Genomic DNA, 26,868 nt, shown 5'->3' with positions numbered 1-26,868 from the left:
GCTCTTGTTTTGAATGAGACTGCGCTGCTGAGCCATGGTTACAAGTTTCTGTTGTTTGCGCTCGAGATGAAAGCGCCGCCTAACCACCCCCCCAGCACGTCTCCACTGCAGACAGCCTTCGTGTTTTTCGCTTTGCTCAGGCAAAAAAAAAAAAAACACATAAACGGCGCCGTAGAGCTGGGCTACTAAATGGACTTTACAGTCAGTAGTGGCGGGAGGAAAAAAGGGACAAGTGACAAGTTAACAACTGATTAAAAAAAAAAGAAAAAAATAAATGAAATACAAGCCAAGCCAGTCCGAATTGAAAAAGCTCGGGTCTCCACAATCTCGCTACCGTGTCGCTGCCCAGCCGCGTCCTAATAAACAACGACAGATCGATAAGGTACAGTCCTATCGAGTCCTGATGCTTATTTCAGCACATTCCACTTCAGCCATTTTTATGCGTAACATTTTCTAAAAGTCGATCGTAAAAAAAATTATACCAAAAAAAAATAAATAAATAAACAAGCAAGACAGACTCTTATTTACCCCCCCCCCCCCCCCCCCCCTTTCCATTCCACCCACCCCCGTCTCTGTAAAACAAGTTTCTCAAGTCTCGGTAGGCGACTTGTTTACCATCTTATGGATCTAATTAATGCACAGCTTTCCACGGGTCTAATTTCTGGAATTTTAAACGTAGCGTAAACACTCTGAATGTAACCATAATAAATTAAACGCACCTCGCTCCTGGCATAAAGTTATGGAAAACAAAAATCTCTTATTTTTTTTTTAGTAATGTCATACTCTTAATCTCGTCCCTTTTGAAAACATTTCGTAGGATCTGGCTTCAAATCCACTTTGAAGATTACGCGGAGTATAGTTCGATTCGATATTAGCCTTATCTATGTGGATAAACGCTGCCAGTTCATCCACACGATAGAATGTTTTTAAAGCGCTTTATAAACTAATCGCTTATTTTGCTCGAAACGCAGAGAAGCATACGCATTGGAGGGGGGTGGGCGAGATTAATGAGAAACTGTGTCAGCCCCTCCGTAGCTCGACTCGTTTGAATAGGCAGACCGAATAGCTTAGTATGGAACTCCTACGGGCTTCACAGGCCCGTTGACACGTCAATCAAGCGTTGCAACCAATAATCTTGCGCGATTCGATGATTGACACGTCGGTCCTACTTAATACCTTTTTTTTTTTTGTAACTAAAGCTGAATGTGTACAACGTCACATGTTGTTTTGCTCTTCAGTTCAGTCACTCGCTCATATGTGTTATTTACTGTGAAACTGTTACAGATATCGTATGGAGATCCGTGCGCCGAGGACGGATTAGAGAGAAGAGGAGGTGGGAAAAGAAAAAAAAGACTGGGAAAAAATAAAGCAGAAGAAGAGCGAGCGATCGAGAAGAAGAGCGAGAGAAAGAGCGATCCGCGGCGGAGACGCGCTGGATTATTTCTTGTTTACGACGAGGACAGACAGAAAAAAAAGTTAAAAAGTAAGGAGTTGGGAGTAAAAGAGGATGGCGAGTCCGCCGACGGCTGGAGGGCCGTGCGCTAGCGCTACAGCTAATAATAACAACGTCAAGAAGTGCGGCTACCTGAGAAAGCAGAAGCACGGACATAAACGCTTCTTCGTGCTGAAGGAGCAGAGCGACGGCTTCCCCGCCCGCCTCGAGTACTACGAGAACGAGAAGAAATGGAGAAACAAGTCGGCGGCCAAGCGGGTGATCCTGCTCGACTCGTGTCTGAACATCAACAAGCGAGCAGACGCCAAGCACAAACACCTCATCGCCCTCTACACCAAGGACGAGTACTTCGCCGTGGCCGCCGAGCACGAGCAAGAGCAGGAGGGCTGGTACGTCGCGCTCACCGATTTGATGAATGAAGGCAAAGTGTACGAGGGCTCGGGGTCCGCCTCAGCCTCCTCCTCGCTGGCGGCCCTGGAGGAGAGCAGCTACGGGCTCATCACGCCGGCTAACGCTGCGTACAAGGAGGTATGGCAGGTCACCCTGAAATCCAAAGGGCTGGGGCAAAGTAAAAATTTAACCGGGGGTCCACAGGCTGTGCCTTTCGAGCAGGTCCATCAGTTTTGTCAAGTTGAATTCCGACAGCCCTTCGGTTAGCTTGCAGCTGATGAACATTAGGAGGTGTGGGCACTCGGACAATTTCTTCTTCATTGAAGTGGGCAGGTCTGCCTCGACAGGACCTGGCGAGTTGTGGATGCAAGCCGATGACTCTGTGGTGGCACAGAATATCCACGAGACCATCCTGGAGGCCATGAAAGCCATGAAAGAGCTGTCCGAGTTTAGACCCAGGAGCAAGAGCCAGTCGTCCGGTACCAACCCCATCTCTGTGCCTACCAGGAGGCATTTCAATAACCTGCCCCCCAGCCAGACTGGGCTGCCCAGGCGTTCCAGGACGGACAGCATGGCGGCCACCTCGCCTGCCAGTAAGTTTACCTCTAGCCGTATGCGGACCGCCAGCGAAGGGGATGGCACCATGAGCAGACCGTTATCTGTGACGGGCAGTCCGATCAGCCCCTGCACTATAGCACCTCTCGGCCGCTCCAACACTGTCACCACCAGACCGTCGAGGGCGATCCACACCAACTCGCTCCAGCACAGCAAGTCCATGTCGATGCCGGTGTCTCATTCGCCGCCCTCGGCTGCCAGTCCGGTGAGCCTGTCGTCGAGCAGTGGGCACGGGTCGGCATCGGACACCATTCAGCGGCCGTCTAGTGCCAGTGCCTCGGTTTCCGGGTCACCGAGCGACGGCGGGTTCATGTCCTTTGACGAGTACGGATCCAGCCCGGGCGATGTGCGACTTTCGGTGGGGAACCGGAGCAACACGCCCGAGTCCATCAGCGAGACGCCGCCGTACCGGGAGAGTGGCGATTGTTGTGGCTACATGACCATGGACAGGCCGCCGAGCGCTCTGTTCCATCCGAGTTTCAGGCAGGCTTCCAAAGACGAACTTTTGGATTCCAGCAAAGGTTACAGGAAGAGGACCTATTCCCTGACGACGCCACTGCAGCAGAAGGCGACGCCGCACGTGTCGTCCGCCTCTCTGGACGAGTACACGCTGATGAGAGCTACATATACCAGCAGCAACTCGGGCCATCAATCATGCGCAGCCTCACCCAAGGTCACGTATCCGGAAGATTATGGAGATATTGAAATTGGGCCACAGAAGAGTTCGAGCAGCACTCCTTGTGCCGAGAATGGCTACATGCTGATGTCGCCCGGAGTGGCGCCAAGTTTAAACCGCAACAACAACTATGTGCCCATGAGTCCCACTAGTGTCTCTGCGCCGAAACAAATCATCAACCCACGCTCTCACTGTCCGGTGGATGGGAGCAGACATCGGACCCATTCGCCCGGTAGCTGCTCTCTTGACGACAACGGGTACATGAGAATGTGGTGCAGTTCCAAGCTCTCCGTCGAAAGCCCGGACGGGAAGCTGACCAACGGCGACTACATGAACATGTCGCCTATCGATCACTGTGTTTCTCTCACCCCGCCGGACTACTTTTTAAGCGACTTACCAAAAACTTCCTATTCGTTTAACTCGCTGCCTCGGTCCTACAAGAGTCAGACTTGCAAAAATGGGGACAGCGACCAGTACGTGATGATGAACTTGCAGAACCAGATGATTCTCGAGGAGTCTGGTTTCTGTACGAGGAGTGCCACTTCTGTGGTGACGAACCACCTGGCGCCCTCACCGGTGCGGCAAAACAGAAGTGACTGCTTGGGCCCTCGGGGAAGAGCCAACCGGCCCACCAGGCTGTCATTGGACACCTTGATGACTTTGCCCAGTATGAATGAGCATCCGCTCCCACCGGAACCCAAGAGCCCGGGTGAATATATCAACATAGACTTTAGCGAAAGCACCAGGGACTCGCCCCCCATTTCATCCACAGGAAGCCCTTCGTCCTCCCTCGGGTCCACTCACGGCCAGCGGACGTCTCCACTGTCACACTACATGAACCTCGATTTGAGCACACAGTCGCCCAGATCTGGGAACACCCCTGTGGATGCTATGAATGTGATGTCTAACTTGCCATGCTCTTGCACAAACCAGCCAGAGGACATGTACCTCAAAGCGCAGATCGGACCCGTTTGTCTCTCTGGCCCCGCGATGGACGACTACACGGACATGACGTTCGGAATGAGAAACGCACCCGCGCAACCTCTCTCGCAAACCACAGAAAGTGCCCAAACCACCAGCCCCACCAGCGGCGTCCAGAGATTAAGTCTGATGGATCAGATGTCCGGTCTAGAAACGTTCATCTTGCCCAGCTTACCCCCGGATCCGGACAGGGGGGCGAAGGTGATCCGGGCGGACCCCCAAGGACGGCGGCGCCACAGCTCGGAGACCTTCTCGTCCACCACCACCGTCACGCCCGTCTTTCCTTCTTTTGCACACGATCCCAAGAGACACAGCTCTGCCTCCGTGGAAAACGTCTCTCTCAGGAAAAGCGAGGGATCCGACGAGGAGTACGGTAGCCCCATGTGCCGGGAGACCTCGGCGGGCTTTCAGAACGGGCTCAATTACATCGCTTTGGACCTGATGGACGAGAGCCTGGGAAGCTGCGACAGCGTCCTGAGACTGAAGAGCACACATTGCTTCAAAGCTGGCATGGATGCCAGCCCTTATGCCAGTCTAGGCTTCTTAAAGGAAGCGACAACAGCTGCTGCTAAAGGTCAGTGTCTGAAATGTACCACACGGCCGATTTTTCTTTGCACGTCACGAATATTTTTGTGCGGCTCTGCAGTGAAGCGTAGCCGTACACGTCCACCTGGCGCACTAGGAACCGGCTTTGCATGTGTCACCCTGTGTTTTTGCCACCTTTTATGTATTTGCTTGATTATTTATCCTATAAATCCTTCTCTGTGCCCCCCTAATGTAATGGGGGAGGAAAAAAAAAAAAAAAGAAATAAGCCACATCCAGTGGTGTCACTGTCACTGTACCCTGTCAGGCAGCTGACTAAATGCAGTCTCATGCTGATGTCTGCAGTTCTGCGCCGATAGAAGTGAGCGTGAAGACTGTGGCAGTCTGGCGGGTTATTTATAGTAATAAACGACAGGATTTCTCCTGCCCAATTTATAGGATCACGCCGTAGTAGCAGAGCGAACACGTTTCCTTACTGCTGTTAGGTTTTAATTAGGGGAAATGCAGTCTCAGAAAGCCAGGTTGGCAGAGGGGGCGCGATTGCACCGTGTGCCGATCTGAGCTGTTGGTGGTGATTGGGGTTGGCTTACATTGTGTGGGCTTCCCTTAAAAGCTACAGGTGTAAATTAAACGCATGTGCCGTCTGTGCCACCTTTCTGTTTTACCAATTGTTTTTTTTTTTTTTTAATATATCGTAGTGGGCACACATTTCAATATTAAGGAGCACAAGTTCACGTCCGAGCCCGATGTAATTAAATGGGTATTTTATTTTTTTCTTAATTGATCCGGTGAAAGTCTGGAGTGATGACAGGGTGGGGTGTGTGTGTAATTGGGGGTTGAGGGCGGGGGGGGATTGTACATTGCATTGGGGTCCCTCCCACATCATTAAGGTAAGCAGTGTGGCATTGCAGTTAAGGGTTTTTCGGTACGTGTGTACTAAACAGACGGATGGCAGCACTAAATTGAAGAGGGGGGGGGGTTGCATAAGGTTTCCCCCTACCCATTCTAGTGATGGGCTCCGTGAAGTTGGGGGGGGGGGGGGGGGGGTCACTGCCATCTGTTTACTACACAAGTACCAGGCTTTGCCCTTCACTGCTTCAGGTTGTGGGTTCAAATCCCGCTTCTGACACTCGGTGGGCAAATCACTTCACCCGCCTGTGCCTCAATTGGAAAATTAATTGGACATTAAGGAGTGCAAGTTCATGTTGGATCACATTTAGTCGTGTTGGGTATTTTATGTTGTTGTTAATTGGAGGTTATCCAGTAAACATCTGGAGCGATGATAGAGCGCATGGGCTACAGAGGGTGATTGGCACAGCAGTAGGTGCCCATAAAAAAAAAAAAAATCGCTCTGTTTTTGGGTGAGCAGTATGGCACTGTGATGCCAGGCTTTGCATGTCACTGCTTCAGGTTGTGGGTTCAAATCCCACTTCTGACACTCGGTGGGCAAATCACTTCACCCGCCTGTGCCGTAATTGGAAAATCAATTGGATCTTAAGGAGTGCAAGTTCATGTCGGATCACATTTAGTTGTGTCAGGCATATGATGATGATGATGATGATGATGTTGTTGTTGTTAATTGGAGGTTACCCAGTAAACATCTGGAGCAATGATAGAGCCAGGGGGGCTACAGAGGATGATTGGCATAGCAGTAGGTGCCCATAAAAGACAATCACTCTGTTTTTGGGTGAACAATGTGGTACTGGGTGCATCTGGTTATGAGTTCAAATCCCACTACTGACACCCGGTGGGCAAATCACTTCACCCGCCTGTGCCTTAATTGGAAAATTAATTGGATCTTAAGGAGTGCAAGTTCACCTCAGATTATATTTAGTCATGTCGGGCATTTTATGTTGTTGTTAATTGGAGATTACCGAGTAAACATCTGGAGCAATTATAGAGCCAGGGGGGCTACAGAGGGTGATTGGCATAGCAGTAGGTGCCCATAAAAGACAATCACTCCGTTTTTGGGTGAACAATGTGGTACTGTGATGCCAGGCTTTGCACTTCAGTGCATCTGGTTATGAGTTCAAATCCCACTTCTGACACCCGGTGGGCAAATCACTTCACCCGCCTGTGCCTTAATTGGAAAATTAATTGGATCTTAAGGAGTGCAAGTTCACCTCAGATTATATTTAGTCGTGTCGGGCATTTTATGTTGTTGTTAATTGGGGGTTACCCAGTAAAAAGCAATGGAGCGATGATTGAGCCCGGTTGGGGGACTACGGAGGGTTTGTGGAATAGCAGTACGTGCCCATAAAAAATGTTGTTGTTGTTAATTGGAGATTACCGAGTAAACATCTGGAGCAATGATAGAGCCAGAGGGTGATTGGCATAGCAGTAGGTGCCCATAAAAGACAATCACTCCGTTTTTGGGTGAGCAGTGTGGCACTGTGATTAAGGCTTTGCACTTCAGGTTGTGGGATCAAAGCCCACCTCGGACACTCTGTGAGCACGAGGGGGACACTTCACCTGCCTGTGGCCCAGTCTGAAAAACACACAGTTGGAGTTCACGTCCGATCACGCTTACTCGCAGGTCAGGTTTCCCGATGGAGAGAATCTAGAATGGTGATAGGTGATGGACGTATTGTGGGGGGTTTGTTGCTTAGCAGTGTGTGCCCATAAAGGTCCTCACTCATTATGTAGGTGGACAGTGTGACATATTGGCCCAGGCTTTGGACTACTGCCAACTGTGTGAGCGGCAGCAGGACACGGAAAGAACACCCAGTTGGATATTAAGGAGCATAAGTTCACGTCTGATCACCTTTATTTCATTATTTTAATTCGTTTGTTAATTGGAAGTTACCCAGTGAAAATCTGGAGTGATGATAGGTAATGGAAGCCTTATGGGCAGGGAGGATACAGAGGGTACATTGCATAGGTGGGCTATAAAGAACCTACCTCGTTATTTAGGTAGACAGCATGACATTGTGGTTATGACTTTGCACTTTAGCACCTCAAGTTGTGCGCACAAACGGGCCACTTCACCTGCCGGTGCACCCATTGGATACAGAGGGTGTATTGCAAGGGTGGGCTGTAAAGAACCTCTCTCATTATTTAGGTAGACAGCATGGCATTGTGGTTAAGGCTTTGGATTTTAGTGCCTCAAGTTGTGAGTTCACATCCCACTAGTGACACTCTGTGAGCTGTCAGCAGGACACGGGAAGAACGCCCAGTTGGATATTAAGGAGTGTAAGTTCATATGCGTTCACCTTTATTTCATTCTTTTAATTAATTTAATTGTTAATTGGAGGTTACCCAGTGAAACTCTGGAGTGATGATAGGTGACGGAAGCCTTATGGGCAGGGAGGATACGGAGGGTGCATTGCATAGGTGGGCTATAAAGAACGTCCCTCATTATTTAGGTAGACAGCATGGCATTGTGGTAAGACTTTGCACTTTAGCACCTCAAGTTGTGAGCACAAATCCCACTAGTGACACCATGTGAGCACAAACGGGCCACTTCACCTGCCGGTGCGCCTATTGGATCACACAGTTGGAAATTAAGGAGCGTAAGTTCACTTCTGATCACCTTTATTCAATTATTTTAATTAATTTAATTGTCAATTGGAGGTTACCCAGAAAAAATCTGGAGCAGTGATAGAGCCAGGGGGGCTATAGAGGGTGCGTGGCGTAGCAGTAGGCACTCCTAAAGAAAATCAGTTTTTGGGTGAGCAATGTGGATTTGGACTTCAACGTTTCAAGTTGTGGGTTCAACTCCCACCTCAGACACTCTGTATGTGTGAGCAAGCCACTTCACTTGCCTATGTCCCAGTCGGATAAAACACACAGCTGGACGTTAAGGAGCTCAAGTTCACATCTGATCACCTTTAATGATGTTGGGAATTTTGTTTTTTGTTTTTTTTTTGGTTGGGTTGTTAATTGGTTACCCAGTGAAAATCTGTAACGATGTTAGGTGATGGAAGCCTTATGGGCATGGAGGATACAGAGGGTACGCTGCATGGGTGGGCCATAAAGAACCTCCTTCATTATTTAGGTAGTCAGCATGGCATTGTGGTTAAGGCTTTGGACCTTACTGCCTCAGGTTGCGAGTTCAAAATCCCACCGCTGACACTGTGTGGGCAACGAGCAAGCCACTTCACCTGCCAGTGCGCCAGTTGGATATTAAGGAGCGTAAGTTAAGTCCACATCCAATTGTTTTTATTCACATCGGGCATTTTGTGTTTTTATTTTTAGAATGTTAATTGGAAGTTACTCCGTGAAAATGTGGAGTGGTGGGGATATTTGATGGTTGTGCCATAAGCAGGTGTGCTGCTGAGGGCTTCTTGCATAGCAGCGTGTGCCCATGAAGAACCTCACCTTGTGTTATTTAGGTAGATAGTGTTTGGCATTGTGGTTAAGGATTTGGACTTCAAACCTTGAGGTTGTGGTTTCAAATCCCATTACTGACACCATCACCGTGAGCAAGTCATGTCACCTTCCTGTGCTCTGATTGAAAGAAAGAAACACTTGAAGTGTAACCAGCTGTATCTGAAATGTTGTAAGTCGCCTTGAGTGAAGACATCAGCCAAATGAATGTGAACATTTTAGCATTTATATATTGGGTGGCACAGTGGTGGCGCTGCTGCCTCACAGTTGGGAGACCTGGGTTCACTTTTCGGGTCCTCCCTGCGCGGAGTTTGCATGTTCTCCCCATGTCTGCATGGGTTTACTCCCACAGTCCAAAGACATGCAGGTTAGGTGTATTGGTGACTCTAAATTGTCCCTAGTGTGTGTGTGTGTGTATCCTGCAGTGGGCTCCAGCAGACCCCCCGTGACCCTGTAGTTAGGATATAGTGGGTTGGATAATGGATGGATGGATAGTTTATATTAAATGGAGGTACCTTAAATAAAAATGGTTCAATGGGTCACCAAACTGTACATCTAATGTTGTGGGTCGAGTCATGTCATTGTCTAAATTGCTTAATCCAGAAGGGTGGGATGGCGTTGGGCACGGCACAGTCTGGGGGTGGGTCTGGCGCCTATCCCAGCTAGCATCGGGGGGCAATAGAGGAAGGAACTCTGGGCAGGGTGAGAACACTCACATACGCCATTTAGTGTTGACAAGTCACCAGACGTACATGTCTAAGGACACCCACACAGGTATGGGGAGAACATGCAAAGTCCACACATGGGGAGGGGGTCTTAGATAAAGGTGTTAGATTAGATACATGATTAATCCCAAGGGGACATTCAGCCAAATAAGTAAAATGATGACATAAAGTAAAGAATGATTTAAAAGGTGGAAAGAAGAAATGTATATAGTGCTTTTCATAGTGAGTATAGTACCATCCATCCAGTTGTATCTCAGATGTTGTAAGTCACCTTGGATAAAGGCATCGGCCAAATAATATTTTAGAACAATTATTGTGGCTGCGTCTTTTCCTAGTTCCCAAGTTCAAGTAGCTACTGAGTTGGCAAGGTGGGATCCTGCATAAGTCGCCTTTTATTATCTGTGGAGAAATGTAGACAGATATTGTCCCATACTTTGATTAATTTAGCTTAAACGAACCAAAACTGGCTCTCACAGTTATCTTAATTCTTAGTTGAATTAAAATGCGCATATTAGCCAATGGGATTTAAAGACCCCCCCCTCCCCTTTAACCTTCATGGCTGTTTCTTGAATATTTGGAGTTCAGTTTCCAAGACCAAAGATCTGCTGCCTCTCATTACTCACATGTAACAGTCGGCCTTCACAGTTTGCAAGAAGACTTTGATGGGGGGCTTCTTCATCTGATTGAGAAGATGACTGGAGTTGTCACCTTTCTCTGCCCCTCAGCTTCTGCTAAGTAGCTGTAAAATACGCTCTATAACAGCCCCCTGCACTTCAGAATAGGGAATCCACCCTGAAGCTAAGCAGTACTTGGATGGGTGACCACCTAAGGCAGGGGTACTCGATTCTGGTCCTGGAGGGCCGCAGTAGCTGCAGGTTTTTGCTTGAATCGGGTTTTTAATTTGAACCCTTTATGTATTACTAAATCAGTGTAGTTTTTTGGATTTTGTTTTTTGTTAACTTTTTTTGTTGCGATTCAGAACCCGTAACTGCCTGTTTTCGTTTTTAAACTTCTATATTTGGGTTATAATTGTCTCCTGTTTGTCTGAAGTAGCCATCAGTTAATAAAGAGGTGCAAAAGATGCAGTGGACCACCAGCTCAAATCCCACCACTGACACTGTGTGACCCTGAACAAGTCACTTCCACCTGTTTGTGCTCCCTAATGGAAATAATAAAAGAAATGTAATCAGTTGTATCTGGATAAAGGCAACCCTCAAATAAGTAGTAATAATAGTCCTGTGTGTCTGTCATATAGCGCCTTCATATCCTTTCACTGCTATATATTTATTTCCCCTTGGGATTAATAAAGTATCTATCTATCTATCTATCTATCTATCTATCTATCTATCTATCTATCTATCTATCTATCTATCTATCTATCTATCTATCTATCTATCTATCTATCTATCTATCTATCTATCTATCTATCATTATATAGTGCCTTTCACATCCATCCATCTATCTATCTAGTGTGGTATAGTGGTTAAGGCTCTGGACTTTAAATCCTGAGGGTGTGGGTTCAAAATCTGCTAGTGACACTAGTGTGACCCTGAGCAAGTCAATTCAACCGGAAAACAAATCAAAAGAAACGTAACTAATTGTATCACATAGGTTGTAAATTGCCTTGGCAAAGGTGCCAGTCAAATAATAAGCAACCAGAGTGCCGTCCCTGTCTGTCTGTCTGTCTGTCTGTTGTATAGTGCCTTGCCTTTGCAGCTATACAATGTTATGTAGCGCCTTTCATATCTATCTATCTACTATCTATATAGGCAGGCAGTGTGGTTGTAGGTGCAGATCCCACTACTGACACCACTAGTGTAACCCCTGAGCATGTTGCTTCAACTGCCTGTTCTCTAATGGGGGAAAAACAAACAGAAACGTAACCAGTTGTATCCCGAATGTTGTAAATTGCCTCGGATTAGGTTACCGGCCAAATCGTGATAATAATAGTGTCTTTCATATCTTTCTCTGTTATAGTGCCTTATCTATCTATCTATTATATAGTGCCTTTCATTTCTCTATCATACAGTGCCTTTCATTTCTCTGTCTAATCTATTACGTAGTGCCTTTCATATCTATCTATCTAGGCAGGCATAAAGTTTAGGCTTTAGTCTCTGGCTCTGCTACAGGGAAAACGTGTGAGCTTAACCCATATTGTTGTGTCGCCTCTGATTCATTGCTCATCTTGTTAGGCAGGTGATCTTACAGTTTGGTTAATGAAGTCAGTGTGGCACAATGGTGCAGACTGCTGCCTTCTGATACCCCTAACATACCACCATTTATTTATTTAAAGGTTGGCAATGTGGCATAGTGGCTAAGGCTTTGGACCTCAAACTGAGAGGTTGTGGGTTCAAATTCTGCTACGGACACTGTGTGACCCTGAGCAAGTCACTTCACCTGCCTGTGCTCCAATTGGAACAAACAACAGGAATGTCACCAGCTGTATCTCAAGGGTTAACATTTGCTTTGCATAAACGTGTCTGACAAATACATGTTAGTGTTTATAACCCAACTTGGGGTCGTCTTGTCAATCCTTCAGTGTGAATGGAAGACCCCACTCTACACCTGAGAGAACATTCAAACTCCAGTTGGATTCTAGCCCAAGATCTATAGGGGGCAGCGCAACCCACACTGACGTGTCACCACTTCATTGCCTCATTTTGTTGTTGACTTGGTGATTTTCGCCGTTCTAGAAAGGTGGGCAGTGTGGTGGTTAAGACTTTGGCTTTCAAACCCTGAGGTTGCTGGTTGAGATCCCACTGCTGACACCACTAGACCGATCGATCGATAGATAGATAGATGCTTTATTAATCCCAAGGGGAAATTCACATACTCCAGCAGCAGCATACTGATAAAGAACAATATTAAATTAAAGAGTGATAACAATGCAGGTATACAGACAGACAATAACTTTGAATAATGTTAACGTTTACGTTTTTTACGTTTTAGTGTGACCATAAGCAAATCACTTCACGTGCCTGTAGCTCCCACTGGAAAATGTAGAAAGAAATGTAAGCAATTCTGTTTTCTAGCATTGCATAAATGGTTGTCAGCCAAATAATAAGTAATAATAAAATAATGTGAACGGCGGTTAATTGAGTGAAGCACAACAGATGGTGTTGCCCAAAACTGCAGTTTGTTGTTTATTTTATCGAAACCTTTGCAGACGGGGTTGTCTGTAAAAGGCATTGCCGATTATTGTACTAATTACACAGCAAAATTGTCGACATACTCCGTGTCTTGTTTCAGATAAACACACAGTTCCCATTTGAGCCAGGCTTTTCCAGTAATCATTTTCTTAGAAATACTTTGACTTCCAGAACGCGCGCATTCCTTTTCCGATGAATTGTTTTTCCGCTCAAGGCGTAAGTTAAAATGTTTTTTTTTTTCCCTTTGTATTGTGTATATCCTAAAAAGGACATCTTTTCCGGCTCATCGCTAGGGCGAAGTAAGATAAATAGATTAGTACGTGCAGAGCCGTCAGGAATCTCCGAGACGGAAGGCAGGCAGGAAGACGGCGGGTCCCGGGGGCGCGCCGCGCGCTCCTTTTTCACTTCGCGCACTCGCGTTTGTGCCCCTCCCCCTCTTCAAAATCCACTGACGTCCGACTTTCTATGGGAGATAAAAGGAAGGCTTTATTTTATTTTGACTTTATTTTATTTATTTATTTTTTTTAAATCCTTGTCAGAACAGAGACCGCACTACGTCTCTTTCAAGGGTTTGTGGTTGCTTTCATGCTCGCAGAAAAACAAACTGTTTAGTGGAGCCCGGGGTTTGTGGCGAGTGTTGTTTAGCCCCATAAATTACAGTGCGCCTTGTGACACACATGGTCGGCGCTCTTTCATGTTGGGTTAACGCTGCTTTTTCATCTTCTGGTTGTTTGCTTTTTTATCATCTTAACACACATTATCATCATCATTCTTTTTTGGGGAACGGCACATGCGCACAAGTCCCCATTGGGAACGTGCAAACTTTTTTTAAGAAGAAAAGTAAACGCGAGGCTGCTAGAAACGCAGACGCCGGACAAGGAAAACTGGGGTGCAAATGAATGGAAGAAAGAAGAGAATCGAGCGGCTGGAAGAGCGCGACAGCAGGAGACAGGCAGGGTTTGGCATAGGCTGGCAGCAAGTGGGTGCCAAACAGGAGCCATCCTCGGAGGGGCGGCATATTCCAGACATGGGCATATCAAGGAAATTGTATGTCATACACAGATTGTTCTAGCTGGGTATTATTAAAAGAACAATAACAACATTCAACAATCAGGTTAAGGTTGAGAACTCCTTATGTAGTGCCCTAGTATGCAATGAGTCGCCTTATGCCCGACAATTATCAATGTATTTGGCTGTCATTCCATTGTGGATTGTATTCCTGTCCATGACGGCTTGTCACAGAAATACTGGAGTCGAGTCCCGTCACTTATAGTGCCTTTCATAATATCGTATCGTGGTGCCTTGTTAGCAGTAGCTGCTGTATCGGTTATAGCGCCTTTCATATTTATGTGTAGCGGTAGGGGTAGCATACGGCTGGTTTTTGGAGGTAGTTGGACACTTTCTTCAATATGAGTGACAGCTTGGTAGATGTGGCTGTGTACTATAGTGCCTTTCATATTCCTGCACAGCTGTTCGCAGAATCTAAGAACATAAGAAATGTGACAAACGAGAGGAGACCCTTCGGTCCATTTGTTTCCGGCCTGTTCAGCAGACCCACCATCTTATCCTGATTCTTCTTTAAACGTTCTTGAGGTTTCTGCTTCAACTTCTCCTCTCTGTAGTTTGTTCGAGTCCCACAACTCTTTGTGTAAAGGAGAGCTTCCTGGCTTCAGATGTCAAGCCCTTTCCCCTTCATTTCCACTTATATATGTTAAAGTGCCTTTCACGTTCATGTTTACAGTATCAGCTTTCATTATTGGGAGTGACAGCTTGTTATATATCGCTAATATAGTGCCTTTCACGCTCACATCCGGCAGATTGATAGATGTGGCTACTGGATTTATGAAAGGGCCTTTTATGTAATCGTGTTTACACTGTCTGTGGTGCCTTTTATCTTTGAGTGACAGCTTGTTAAATGTAGTAAGCGTATTTATTCAAGTGCCATTCATATAATTACGTTTACAGTATCTGCTTGTTAGACATGGCTGTAGTATTTATTAAAGTGCCTTTCATAGTTATGTACAGCTTAATAAAGTGGAACTGGTTGTTGGACATAGCTACTGTAGTGTCTTTATATTTGGGAGTGAGAGCTTGTTAGATGAAGCTAATATAGCGCCTTTCATGTTTACAAACAGCAGCTTGGTAGCCATGGTTACAGTGTATATTAAAAGGCCTTTCATATTATCATATTTACAGTGTCTATTCTAATGTCTTTGATGTTAGATGAAGCTAATATAGTGCCTTTCATGCTCATATATAGTAGCTCGTTAGACGTGACTACAGTATAGTCATTTAAGGGCCATTCAAGTTATCATGTTTATAGTATCTGCTAATCTACTGTGGTGCCTTTTATATTTATACAGTATATGACTGCTTGTTTGATGTGACTGCAGTACAAATTAAAGCTGCTGTCACATTCATGTGCCACATGTACTGCTTGGTGGACATAGCAAGATAGTGGCTGCCATAGCTGGGCATGACAGCTTGTTATATGTAGCTAATATAGCGCCTTTCACGTTCATATGCAGTAGCTTGTTAGACGTGGCTACAGTGTTTATTAAAGGGCTTTTGATATCATTATGTTTATACAATCTGTGGTGCCTTTTATCTTCGAGTGGCAGCTTGTTAAATGTAGCCAGCATATTTATTAAAGTGCTCTTCATATTGTCATGTTTACAGTATCTACTGTAGTGTGACTGCTTGTTAGATGTACCTGCAGTATTTGTTAAAGCGCCTTTCAGATTTATGTGCAGCATTTACTTGATGTAGGACAGGTTGTTGGGCATAGCTGGATAGTGCCTTTCATATTTATGAGTGACAGATTGTTGGGTGTAGCTAATATAGTGCCTTTCAGGTTAGTATGCAGCAGCTTGTTAGACGTGGCTACAGTATGTACTAAAAGGCCTTTTCTTATTGTTTACAATCTCTATTGTAATGCTTTTCAGATTTGAGCGACAGCCTGTTAGACGTGACTACAGTATGTGTTAAAGTGCCATTTGTATTTTCATGTTTACAGTATCTGCTAATCTACTATAGCACCTTTCATATTTATGTATGATTGATTGAATGATGTGACTACAGTCCATTTTACAGTGGATTTCATGTTTATGTGCACCATTTACTAGTTATTAGACATGGCATGATAGGCCCCCCATATTTGAGTGACAGCTTATAAGCTGTAGCTACTATAGTGCCTTTCATTTTCATATAGAGCAGCTTATTAGATGTGACTACAGTATTAAAGCGCCTTTCATATTTGTGTGCAGCGATAGCTTGATAACGTAGGACAGGTTGTTGGGCATAGCTTGATAGTGCCTTTCATATTTATGAGTGACAGATTGTTACATGTAGCTAATATAGCGCCTTTCATATTTGAGTGACGGATTGTCACATATTGCTAATATAGTGCCTTTCATATTTATTAGTGATGGATTGTTGCATGTAGCTAATATAGTGCCTTTCATATTTGAGTGACCAATTGTCACATATTGCTGATATATTGCCTTTCATATTTGAGTGACAGATTGTAACATGTAGCTAATATAGTGCCTTTCATATTTATGAGTGACATATTGTTGCATGTAGCTAATATAGTGCCTTTCATATTTGAGTGACCAATTGTCACATATTGCTGATATATTGCCTTTCATATTTGAGTGACAGATTGTCACATATTGTTAATATAGTGCCTTTCATATTTATGAGTGACAGATTGTTGCATGTAGCTAATATAGTGCCTTTCATATTTATGAGTGACAGATTGTTGCATATAGCTAATATAGTGCCTTTCATATTTATGAGTGACAGATTGTTGCATGTAGCTAATATAGTGCCTTTCATATTTATGAGTGACAGATTGTTGCATGTAGCTAATATAGTGCCTTTCATATTTATGAGTGACGGATTGTTACATGTAGCTAATATAGTGCCTTTCATATATGAGTGACCAGTTGTCATATGTAGTTAATATAGTGCCTTTCATATTTATGAGTGACCAATTGTCACATATTGCTGATATATTGCCTTTCATATTTATGAGTGATGGATTGTTACATGTAACTAATATAGTGCCTTTCATATTTATGAGTGACCAGTTGTCATATGTAGCTAATATAGTGCCTTTCCTGTTTATGAGTGACCAATTGTCACATATTGCTGATATATTGCCTTTCATATTTATGAGTGACAGATTATAACATGTAGCTAATATAGTGCCTTTCATATTTATGAGTGATGGATTGTTACATGTAACTAATATAGTGCCTTTCATATATGAGTGACAGATTGTCACATATTGCTAATATAGTGCCTTTCATATTTATGAGTGATGGATTGTTGCATGTAACTATTATAGTGCCTTTCATATTTATGAGTGACAGATTGTTACATGTAACTAATATAGTGCCTTTCATTTTTGTATACAGCAGCTTGTAAGATGTAACTACAGTTTGTGGCCGTTTGTGTTTAAATGTTTTTGCAGTATTTGCTACTCTAATATAGTGCCTTTCATATTTATATGCGACTGCTTGTTTGATGTGACTTATTCGAGTGGCTTTCATGTTTATGTTCACCATTTACTGGTTGTTGGACACAGCAAGCTAGTGCCTCATATTTGTGAGTGGTCGCTTGTTATATGCAGTTAATATAGTGCCGTTCGTGTTAATAATAAGCAGCAGCTTATTCGACACGTTGCAGTATTTTTATTAAAGTGTCTTTCAAGACGGACGGAGAGCTCGTTAAATGTAGCCGGAGTTTTTATTAAAGTGCCATTCCTACCGTTTTGTTTAGGTCATCTACTATAGTGTATTTCGTATGTATGATTGACAGATTGCTAGATGTAGCTAATATAGCGCCTTTCATGTTCCTGTGCAGCAGCTTATTTGATATGCTGCAGTATATATTAAAGTGTCTTTCGTTATATGCTGTTGTGCCTTTCATACTTTACGTATGACAGTTTGGTCGCGATCGCTACACTATCTTTTTTTATGGTAAGGTGCCTTATATCTCACTTAAGTTTCTCTTCGTGTATTTTACGATTCCCACAGTATTTCTGTATGTTGTCGTGTCTGTCTGTCTGTTCATCCAGAGTCGGCTGTGGTTTGGACCGCGTTTCCCATACGGTGTGCCGCTGTGGTGGTCTTAATGGAGCGCGCGTTTGGAAGTCGAGCGGCGATGAGAGGATGAAGAGCACAAGTTCACCCCTTCTGTGAAATTCTCCGGGTCGTTGATCTTTTAAGGTGGTTGACCAACGCTGGTAAACATTTGATGTGGCAGGACGCTCAGGGACACCGACACGGGCCGAGCACGCCGTGTACGCCTGGCGGATGACCCTCCAGCACGTCCTCACATGTCCATGTGGACCCCGCCAACCGCCCCCAAATCCAAGAGTTTGGCTCGAGTTTACATAACGATTGTCCTTTCGCACCACCTCCCAACTCTCCACCTCGTTCAAGTCTGGGCAGAGGGCACCGGCTTGGGTTACTTCAATCCTGTCGCAGCAGGCTGACACAAGCACATCCATCGTTTTCAAATATTACTTTTTTTCTCAGAAAGGCACAAAGTGGAACAAAATGTGACTTTACGCAACGTGTGCCATTTCCGGGGGGTGGAGGGTTAGCGTGTGCACGGAGGAGGGCAAGTAGATACGCGTCTCTATAGTAACCTGAAAACACACGCGCACGCACGAGTTTACGTTTCCTTAGCTCGTTCAAGCATCTTGATTCAATATTTTAAAAAAACACGGAAGAGTAGAGCGAGGCAAACTGGCGGTTCGCTTGTTTGAATTCTGCACCCCTACGGGTTATGTGATCCGAATAATTACGCGGTTAGTAGAAGGAGATCGTTTCATCATGTCTTGTTTTGTTCGTCTCTTATCTTTGCGTGATTGCCCTCCGGTTGTTTGGATGCCAGTTGTAACCGCGGGTAATAAGTCTTGGGATCACTCAGTGGGCGGTTTAAGACACCTTTGTATTCTGAAACCGCAGAAGGGAAAAAAAAAGATCAAAAACAAGTCCAGCCTTTGTGCCCTTTGCTCGGCAGCGCGGACACGTTACCTTTACCCCGAGGCTGTAAGTAGAAAAGGCAGAAGCCCGCGGTGTCCTTAAGCCGCTGCTGTAATTAACTCTGCTGGACACTTTGCCCCCTTCGAACTGCGCAGGCGCAGACATTCCTGACTTTTTTTTTTTTTTAATTACGAAAACAAGTGAGTCACTTGTTTATCAGGCAGCAAGGCAGGTGGATGACTGGGGCGCGGGAGGGTTCAAAGTTTTGTTTTGTTCGGTTCGTCGGCTTGTTTTGTTATTTTCGGCACAGAGGGGGGCCCGCACTTGTTCCCCTTGATTACTTCGGCTAATCAAAAGCTGCCAGGAGCGCAGCGTTTCGTTTTTAACCATCCGTTTGCATGAAACCTCGGGCTGGTGACTCGATTGTATTTCGAATTGGGGATTTCGCAGTTAGTTCTTCATGTCTCTTGGGGGGGGGGGGGGGGGGGGGGTCATGCAACGAAAAATAAAACGGGTTTGTCACCGTTTATGCCTCCCTCAGAGTCTCTGTATCCTGAACAACAATCAGAACGTTTGGAAGCCTCCCCCCATTTTTTAGATAATGGCTATTATTTACAGTATACATGTCATCATGTATTAATTATTATTATAGTTGTATATAATACAATCTCAAACCCAGAGCTGGCTGGTGAGGTGTTTTCATTATTATTTTGATTTATTTCCTTCAAGTACACTGATTTATTGATTTTATTTTTTAATTTTAAATCCTATTCCTGACACTAGTGTGACCACGAGCAGGTCATTTCACTTGTCTGTGCTCCATTTGTTACCAGTTGTTTTCTTGGATTAAGGTGTCCGCCAACACAAGTACTTTAGTAATAAAATCTTTAATTATTTTAGCCACAAGGTTTAATTAAGATACACATATATAAGTAAATCACTCACTAGTAGGTTTTAAAGACTCCCTCCAACCCACGCCCCCCTCATATTCAGATCTTCCTTCATGGCTGTTCATTTTCCATGAACACGGGTCCAACAGCTCAACTGCCCGTCATTTTCACTCTTCACAGTCGGTTGTTACTTACTTATACCTTCTTTCATGGTAGTGATAAAGAGCAAGGCGTCCAAACCTTGACAGGGGGTCCTCCGTCTGAACCAGGAGATATCAGAGTGGTCATCTCAGTCACCTTTTCTCTGCACCTTTTGATTTCGAGTTCCCTTTCGGGCTCAGACCACTCAGCTGCCTCTCGGCCACCTGCTCGTCACCCTTTGTATCAGTCAGTGCTTACTTTATATAGCGCCTTTCACGGTGATCTCTATTAATTTAATAGAAGATGAAGCATGCACTTCGTGAAAGGGCCATTGGGAGACCACCCATGCACGTCTTGATCCCGTAACAGTTGTTATTATGGAGGTAATAATAATCATCCTAATTGTAAATAACATTACATCTTACATTCATTATTATTATAAACACATACACAGTAATTGCTGCAACCTGTTTAATCCAGTTTGGGGCTGAAGGAGTATTATGATATACTAGCCGCGGTACCTGCTGCAGACAGGTAATAAATAGAATAATTAAAGAATATTTGCCATCTCTTGTCATACGTGTCCCTTCAGCGCCTTTCCTCTGTGCTCTGTCTCTCGACTGCGTTCCCGTAAAGATTGCTTCTTAGCCTCTGTCCCTGTTTTTGAGGCATCCTTCTCGCCTCCTGTCTGGTTTTATTGCCATCTGTGAAGGCGACTCTGTCAGCGCGCCTCGTACACTTTTACTCCCTCTTGTGCGTGTCATACTCGCACTTCCTGTTTCATCGCACCGCACCAGAGGCGGACTGGCCAATCGCACCGCACCAGAGGCGGACTGGCCAATCGCACCGCACCAGAGGCGGACTGGCCAATCAGATTGCTCAGAGGGACTGGACACTCACACCTCAGTGTTTTAGTATATCATAGATTTGGAGTTTTGGGACTTCAAAGTGTCCTTCAAGTCTGCATATTCTAATACAACATTCACTTATAGGTTTTCGGGACCCCCTCGTCTAATCCTTCATGGCCATTTCATGGATATTTGGAATTTATTTTACAAGAACGCAGACCAAACCGATTAGCAGCCTCTCAGTCATATGCTTATCACCCCTTTTATCAGTCAGTGGTTACTTTATATAGCGCCTTTCAAGAACGTCGTTGTCACAAGGCAATTTAATAGAGCTTAAACAAGCACTTCAATAAAAAGGGGAGGCCATCCAGCCTCGCTTCTCAGTCCTTAAGCTAGCTGTTTATCTGATGATAAAAGGTAATGACATATTAGAATGATACAATAATTATTATTTATAGATTACATCATACATTTTGCTTTATTATTATTGTAATATAATACATTCTCAAACTTGCTTAATCCAGTTCATTACTGTTTTTCATGCATCCATCTATTATCCAGCCCGCTATATCCTAACACAGGGTCACGGGGGTCTTGCTGGAGTCGATCCCAGCCAGCACAGGGAGCAAGGCAGGAACAAACCCCGGGCAGGGCACACACCAAGCACTGTTTTTCCTTTTCCTTTTTCTTTTTTAGCTTTAACGTTTCATTAAAATGCACATACCCTAGTAAGACCCTCACTAGTCGTTTTAGGGGCTTCATGTCTTGACCCTTCACAGCTCTTTTGTGAATATGTGGAGTCCATTTTACAAGAGCATGGATCACGTTGATTGGCTGCCTCTCAGTCACATGCTCACTCAGGGTTTTATAGCGCCTTTCAGAGAGGTTTCTACAGCAGTTTGACAAAGGACCCCACTTGGAGACCACCCTGCCACCTACTTCTTGGTCCCTTAACAACTGTGATGAGGATGGTAATAATAATATTTTCTTTTTGCATTATTATCATCATAACATTTCATTATACATTCATTTTTATTAGAAATGCATAAGAATTTCTGAAACTTGCTTGATCCAGTTCATGACTGAAGGGTGGTGGTGTTTTATTATTATTATTATTATTATTATGATTTATTTATGTATTTTAGAATTCTGTAGCTTTAAAGTGTCCTTATTGTAGTCAAACCCTCACTAGAAGTTTTTAGAAGCCCCCATTTTACATTTGTACTGGGACCCCCTCGCCTTATCCTTCAAAGATACATGTTACTTCAGTTAGTATTTATATAGCGCCTTTCAGAGTGGATGCTGTTGATTTAATAGAACATGAGGCATGCACTTCCACAAAGGACCCCATTGGGAGACCATCCACCAGCCCACTTCTTGATACCTTAACAGCTGTTATGATGATGATGGGAATAATCATCATCATCATCAGTAACATTACATCCTTCATTCATTATTAACATAAATACATAATAATTGCTCAGACCTGCTTAATCCAGTTCTGGGCTATTATTGTGCATTTAAAATTTCTTGGCTTCAAAGTTTCATTAAAGTGCGCATATTTTAGTAAAGCACTTGCTATTAGTTTTTAAAGACCACGCCCCCCCAAAACCACTGCACAGATGTATTGAACTCCCCCTTCCCTTGCCGTTCACGGCTGTTTTCTGAATATTGGGACTGTTTTGATCTCACGAATTACCTACTTGTCACCCGTTATGTCAGTCAGTGGTCGCTTTACGAATAAAATAATAATTTAATTTATTTACATAGCGTCTTACCTGTGCTTAAAGCACTACACTTTATATGGTGCCTTTCGGGGTGGTCACTATAGAAGTTAAAGCAAGGCAAGTGTTTCATAAAGGACCTCGTGTGGAGACCACACACCTCACCACTTCTAGATGTCGGCACAACTGTTACGATGGTGATGGTAAGAATAACATTAATAATCATCTTCATCATAAATTACATCCTACATTCATTATTGTTATAAATGCATACCAATTACTAAAACTGGCTTAATCCAGTTTGGTACTGATGGGTTGGTTATTTATTTATTCAGTTGCCTCTCAGTCACACGCTCAACACCCATTATAGCACTTTCATGCATTTATATGGTGCCTTTCCAATTGATCACTGGGGACCACATAATCTTTATAAAGTCACATTCTCCCTGTAATCATCCCTCCCTTTTTGTGTATGTAAAATTAGTCATTTTTTTTTTTTTCATTATTGTATTACCCTTGGTGCCCGGTTAATTGGACTCCCTGAGTGGATTCTGCCTGTTTCATTGCTTATGGCACCATATTTGAGGATTGTGGACAAGTGGGTATCCATCCCATGTCATACACTTTATAATTTTGCATTCCCCCTGTAATCATCCCTCCCTGTTTTTAGCGTTAGGGTTATGTCGCTGTTTGTGCCCGATTAGGGTTGTTGGACTGCCTGAGTGGAATATGTGTGTTCCACTGCTTGTGGTGGCAGATTTGAGGATTGTGGAGAAGTGCACAGCCTCCACACTTCATGTAATGCATTACTTTGCATTCTCCCTGTAATCATCCTTTGCTTTTATTTTGATATAGTAAGTTATTTTTAGTTTTTTTTTTTTTTTTTGATTATGGGACCCTTTCCACAATCCCTTCTGAGTGTTTTGTTACCTGGAGCACTATATTTTCAGATGGTGGGTAAGTGGACTTGCCACACCCACTTGATACACTTTATTTTGTGTTTTCCCTGGAATCATTCCTCCCATTTTGTTTCTCACATAATGCGTCATGTTTTTTTTTTTTTTTATTATTTTTATTGAGATCTTGGGCCCTTTGCATCAGATTAGGGGTGGCCAGACTTTTGCTGCTTGTGTCATTGTATGTGAGGATAGTGGGCAAGTGGGCAGCCCCCACTTCATAGGCCTTCATCACTTTACATTCTCCCTGTCATTATTGCTCCCATTTTTTGCTTTTGTGTAATAAGTTGTAATTTCTTTGGTTATGGGATCCTGTGTACCATCCCATTTGAGTGTTTTCGTGGGTAAGTGGACTTTGTATTTTCCCTATAGTCATCCCTCCTTTTTTGTTTTTGTTTTAGAACTCACTATTTTTTGATTATATTACCCTTAGTTTCGGTTTAGGTGACTGGACTTTCCGAGTGGATTCAGTGTGTTCTGCTGCTTGTGAAGTAACCATCCCACCTGATGGACATTGTTACTATACACTCTCCCTGTAATCATCCCTCCCATTTTTTGTTTTTGTATAATCTTCTTCTCCTTTCGGCTGCTCCCGTTAGGGTTTGCCACAGTGGGTCATCCAAAATTGTTGTCCGCATATTGATTTGGCAAAATTTTACACCGGATGCCCTTTCTGACGTAACCCCATTTATCCGGGCTTGGGACCGGCACGAAGAAACACACTGGTTTGTGCATCCCCTAAGTCTTATTATTATTTTTCTTTGCTAATGGGATCATTTGTACCGTCCCTTCCGAGTGTTTTGTGTGGGTTAAGTGGACTAGCCACTCCCACCTTTAGTCATCCCATCTTTTTTATTTTTGTATAATAAGTTATTATATTTTGGTTATATTACCCTTAGGTTCAGTTTAGGTGACTGGACTTTCTGAGTGGATTGTGTGTGTTCTGCTGCTTGTGTCGCTATATCTGAGGATTGTGGGCAAGTGAAGTCGCCATCCCACCTGATAGCCTGTACCCTCTCCCTGTAGTCATCCCTCCTATTTTTTTGTTTTTGTATAAAAAGTCTTATTTTACTTTGCTAATGGGATTCTGTGTACCGTCTTTTCTGAGTGTTTTCATGGGGTAAATGGACTGGCCACTCCCACCTTATTGACTTCGGCTTTGTATTTTCCCTATAGTCATCCCTCCTTTTTTGTTTTTGTAAAATCAGTCATTTATTTTTTAATTATATTACCCTTCGTTTCAGTTTAGGTGACTTTCTGAGTGGATTCTACGCGTTGTGCTGTTTGTGGCACTTTATCTGAGGATTGTGGGTGGGTGAAGTCGCCATCCCACCTGATAGCCATTGTTACTGTACACTCTCCCTGTAATCATTTCTCCCATATTTTGTTTTTGCATGAAAAGCCTGCATTGTTTTGTAAATGGGATCTTTTGTTCCATCCCATTTGAGTATTTGTGTGGGTAAGTGGACCAGCCGCTACCACCTTGAAGTCTTTCTATCTTCCCTTTAGTCATCCCCCGTTTTTTGTTTTTGTAGAATCGGTCATTATTTTTTGGTTATATTACCCTTCATTTCAGTTTAAGTGACTGGACTTTCCGAGTGGATTCTGGGTGTTCTGCTGCTTGTGGCACTATATCTGAGGATTGTGGGTGGGTGAAGTCGCCATCCCACCTGCTAGCCATTTTCACTGTACACTCCCCCTGTAATTATTCCTCCCATTTTTTGTTTTTGTATAATAAGTTATCATTTTTTTTTTAATTTCACCCTTCGTTTCAGTTTAAGTGACTGGACTTCCCGAGTGGATTCTGGGTGTTCTGCTGCATGTGGCACTAAATCTGAGGATTGTGGGCAGGTGAAGTTGCCACCCCACCTGATAGACATTGTTACTGTACACTCTCCCTGTAATCATTCCTCCCATTTTTTGTTTTTGTGTAAAACATGTTATTTTACTTTGCTAATGGGATCCTGTGTACCGTCTTTTCTGAGTGTTTTCATGGGTAAGCGGACTGGCCACTCCCACCTTATAGACTTTGGCTTTGTATTTTCCCAATAGTCATCCCTCCTTTTCTGTTTTTGTATAATAAGTATTAATTGTTCTGTAAATAGATAGATAGATAGATACTTTATTAATCCCAATGGGAAATTCACATACTCCAGCAGCAGCATACTGATACAATAAATAATATTAAATTAAAGAATGATAATAATGCAGGTGAAAAACTGACAATAACTATGTATAATGTTAAATGTTAACGTTTACCCCCCCGGATGGAATTAAAGAGTCGCATAGTTTGGGGGAGGAACGATCCCCTCAATCTGTCAGTGGAGCAGGACGGTGACAGCAGTCTGTCGCTGAAGCTGCTCTTTTGTCTGGAGATGATCCTGTTCAGTGGATGCAGTGGATTCTCCATGTTTGACAGGAGTCTGCTCCGCGCCCGTCGCTCTGCCACAGAAGTCAAACTGTCCAGCTCCATGCCAACAATAGAGCTTGCCTTCCTCACCAGTTTGTCCAGACGTGAGGCGTCTTTCCTCTTAATGCTGCCTCCCCAGCACACCACTGCATAGAAGAGGGCGCTCGCCACAACTGTCTGATAGAACATCTGCAGCATCTTATTGCAGATGTTGAAGGACGCCAGCCTTCTAAGGAAGTATAACCGGCTCTGTCCTTTCTTGCACAGCGCATCAGTATTGGCAGTCCAGTCTAATTTATCATCCAGCTGCACTCCCAGATATTTATAGGTCTGCACCATCTGCACACAGTCACCTTTGATGATCACGGGGTCTATGAAGGGTCTGGGCCTCCTAAAATCCACCACCAGCTCCTTGGTTTTGCTGGTGTTCAGTTGTAGGTGGTTTGAGTCACACCATTTAACAAAGTCCTTGATTAGGTTCCTATATTCCTCCTCCTGCCCACTCCTGATGCAGCCCACGATAGCAGTGTCATCAGCGAACTTTTGCACGTGGCAGGACTCCGAGTTGTATTGGAAGTCTGATGTATGTTGGCTGAACAGGACCGGAGAAAGTACAGTCCACTGCGGTGCTCCTGTGTTGCTGACCACAATGTCAGACATGCAGTTTCCAAGACGCACATACTGAGGTCTGTCTTTAAGATAGTCCACGATCCATGCCACTAGGTATGAATCTACTCCCATCTCTGTCAGCTTGTCCCTAAGGAGCAGAGGTTGGATTGTGTTGAAGGCGCTAGAGAAGTCTAGAAATATAATTCTTACAGCACCACTGCCTCTGTCCAAGTGAGAGAGGGATCGGTGTAGCATATAGATGATGGCATCCTCCGCTCCCACCTTCTCCTGATATGCAAACTGCAGAGGGTCGAGGGCGTGTTGAACCTGTGGCCTAAGGTGGTGAAGCAGCAGCCTCTCCATGGTCTTCATCACATGTGATGTCAGAGCAACAGGCCGAAAGTCATTCAGCTCACTAGGACGTGA

The 26,868-nt window shown here is 44.2% G+C and overlaps 1 protein-coding gene and 1 long non-coding RNA gene across 2 annotated transcripts in view; both read left to right on the top strand.

The window, feature by feature from the left end:
* The first annotated feature begins 1,191 nt into the window (after nt 1–1,191).
* The window catches only part of irs2b (insulin receptor substrate 2b), a 45,339-nt gene continuing 19,662 nt past the window's right edge, over nt 1,192–26,868 (top strand). The window contains 2 exon segments of the mRNA XM_028799213.2: nt 1,192–2,035; nt 2,037–4,689. Coding sequence (XP_028655046.1) covers nt 1,508–2,035; nt 2,037–4,689 — 3,181 coding nt within the window. The 5' untranslated portion in view covers nt 1,192–1,507.
* On the top strand, nt 5,748–6,867 carry LOC127527471 (uncharacterized). Its single transcript, XR_007934773.1, has 3 exons — nt 5,748–5,914; nt 6,245–6,314; nt 6,599–6,867. It is a non-coding gene; the product is annotated as an uncharacterized LOC127527471 (long non-coding RNA).

This window comes from Erpetoichthys calabaricus, chromosome 4, assembly GCF_900747795.2.
Source record: "Erpetoichthys calabaricus chromosome 4, fErpCal1.3, whole genome shotgun sequence".
NCBI lineage: Eukaryota > Metazoa > Chordata > Cladistia > Polypteriformes > Polypteridae > Erpetoichthys > Erpetoichthys calabaricus.
Note: the sequence above shows the minus strand (reverse complement) of the source record. Positions and strands in the feature narration are given on the sequence as shown.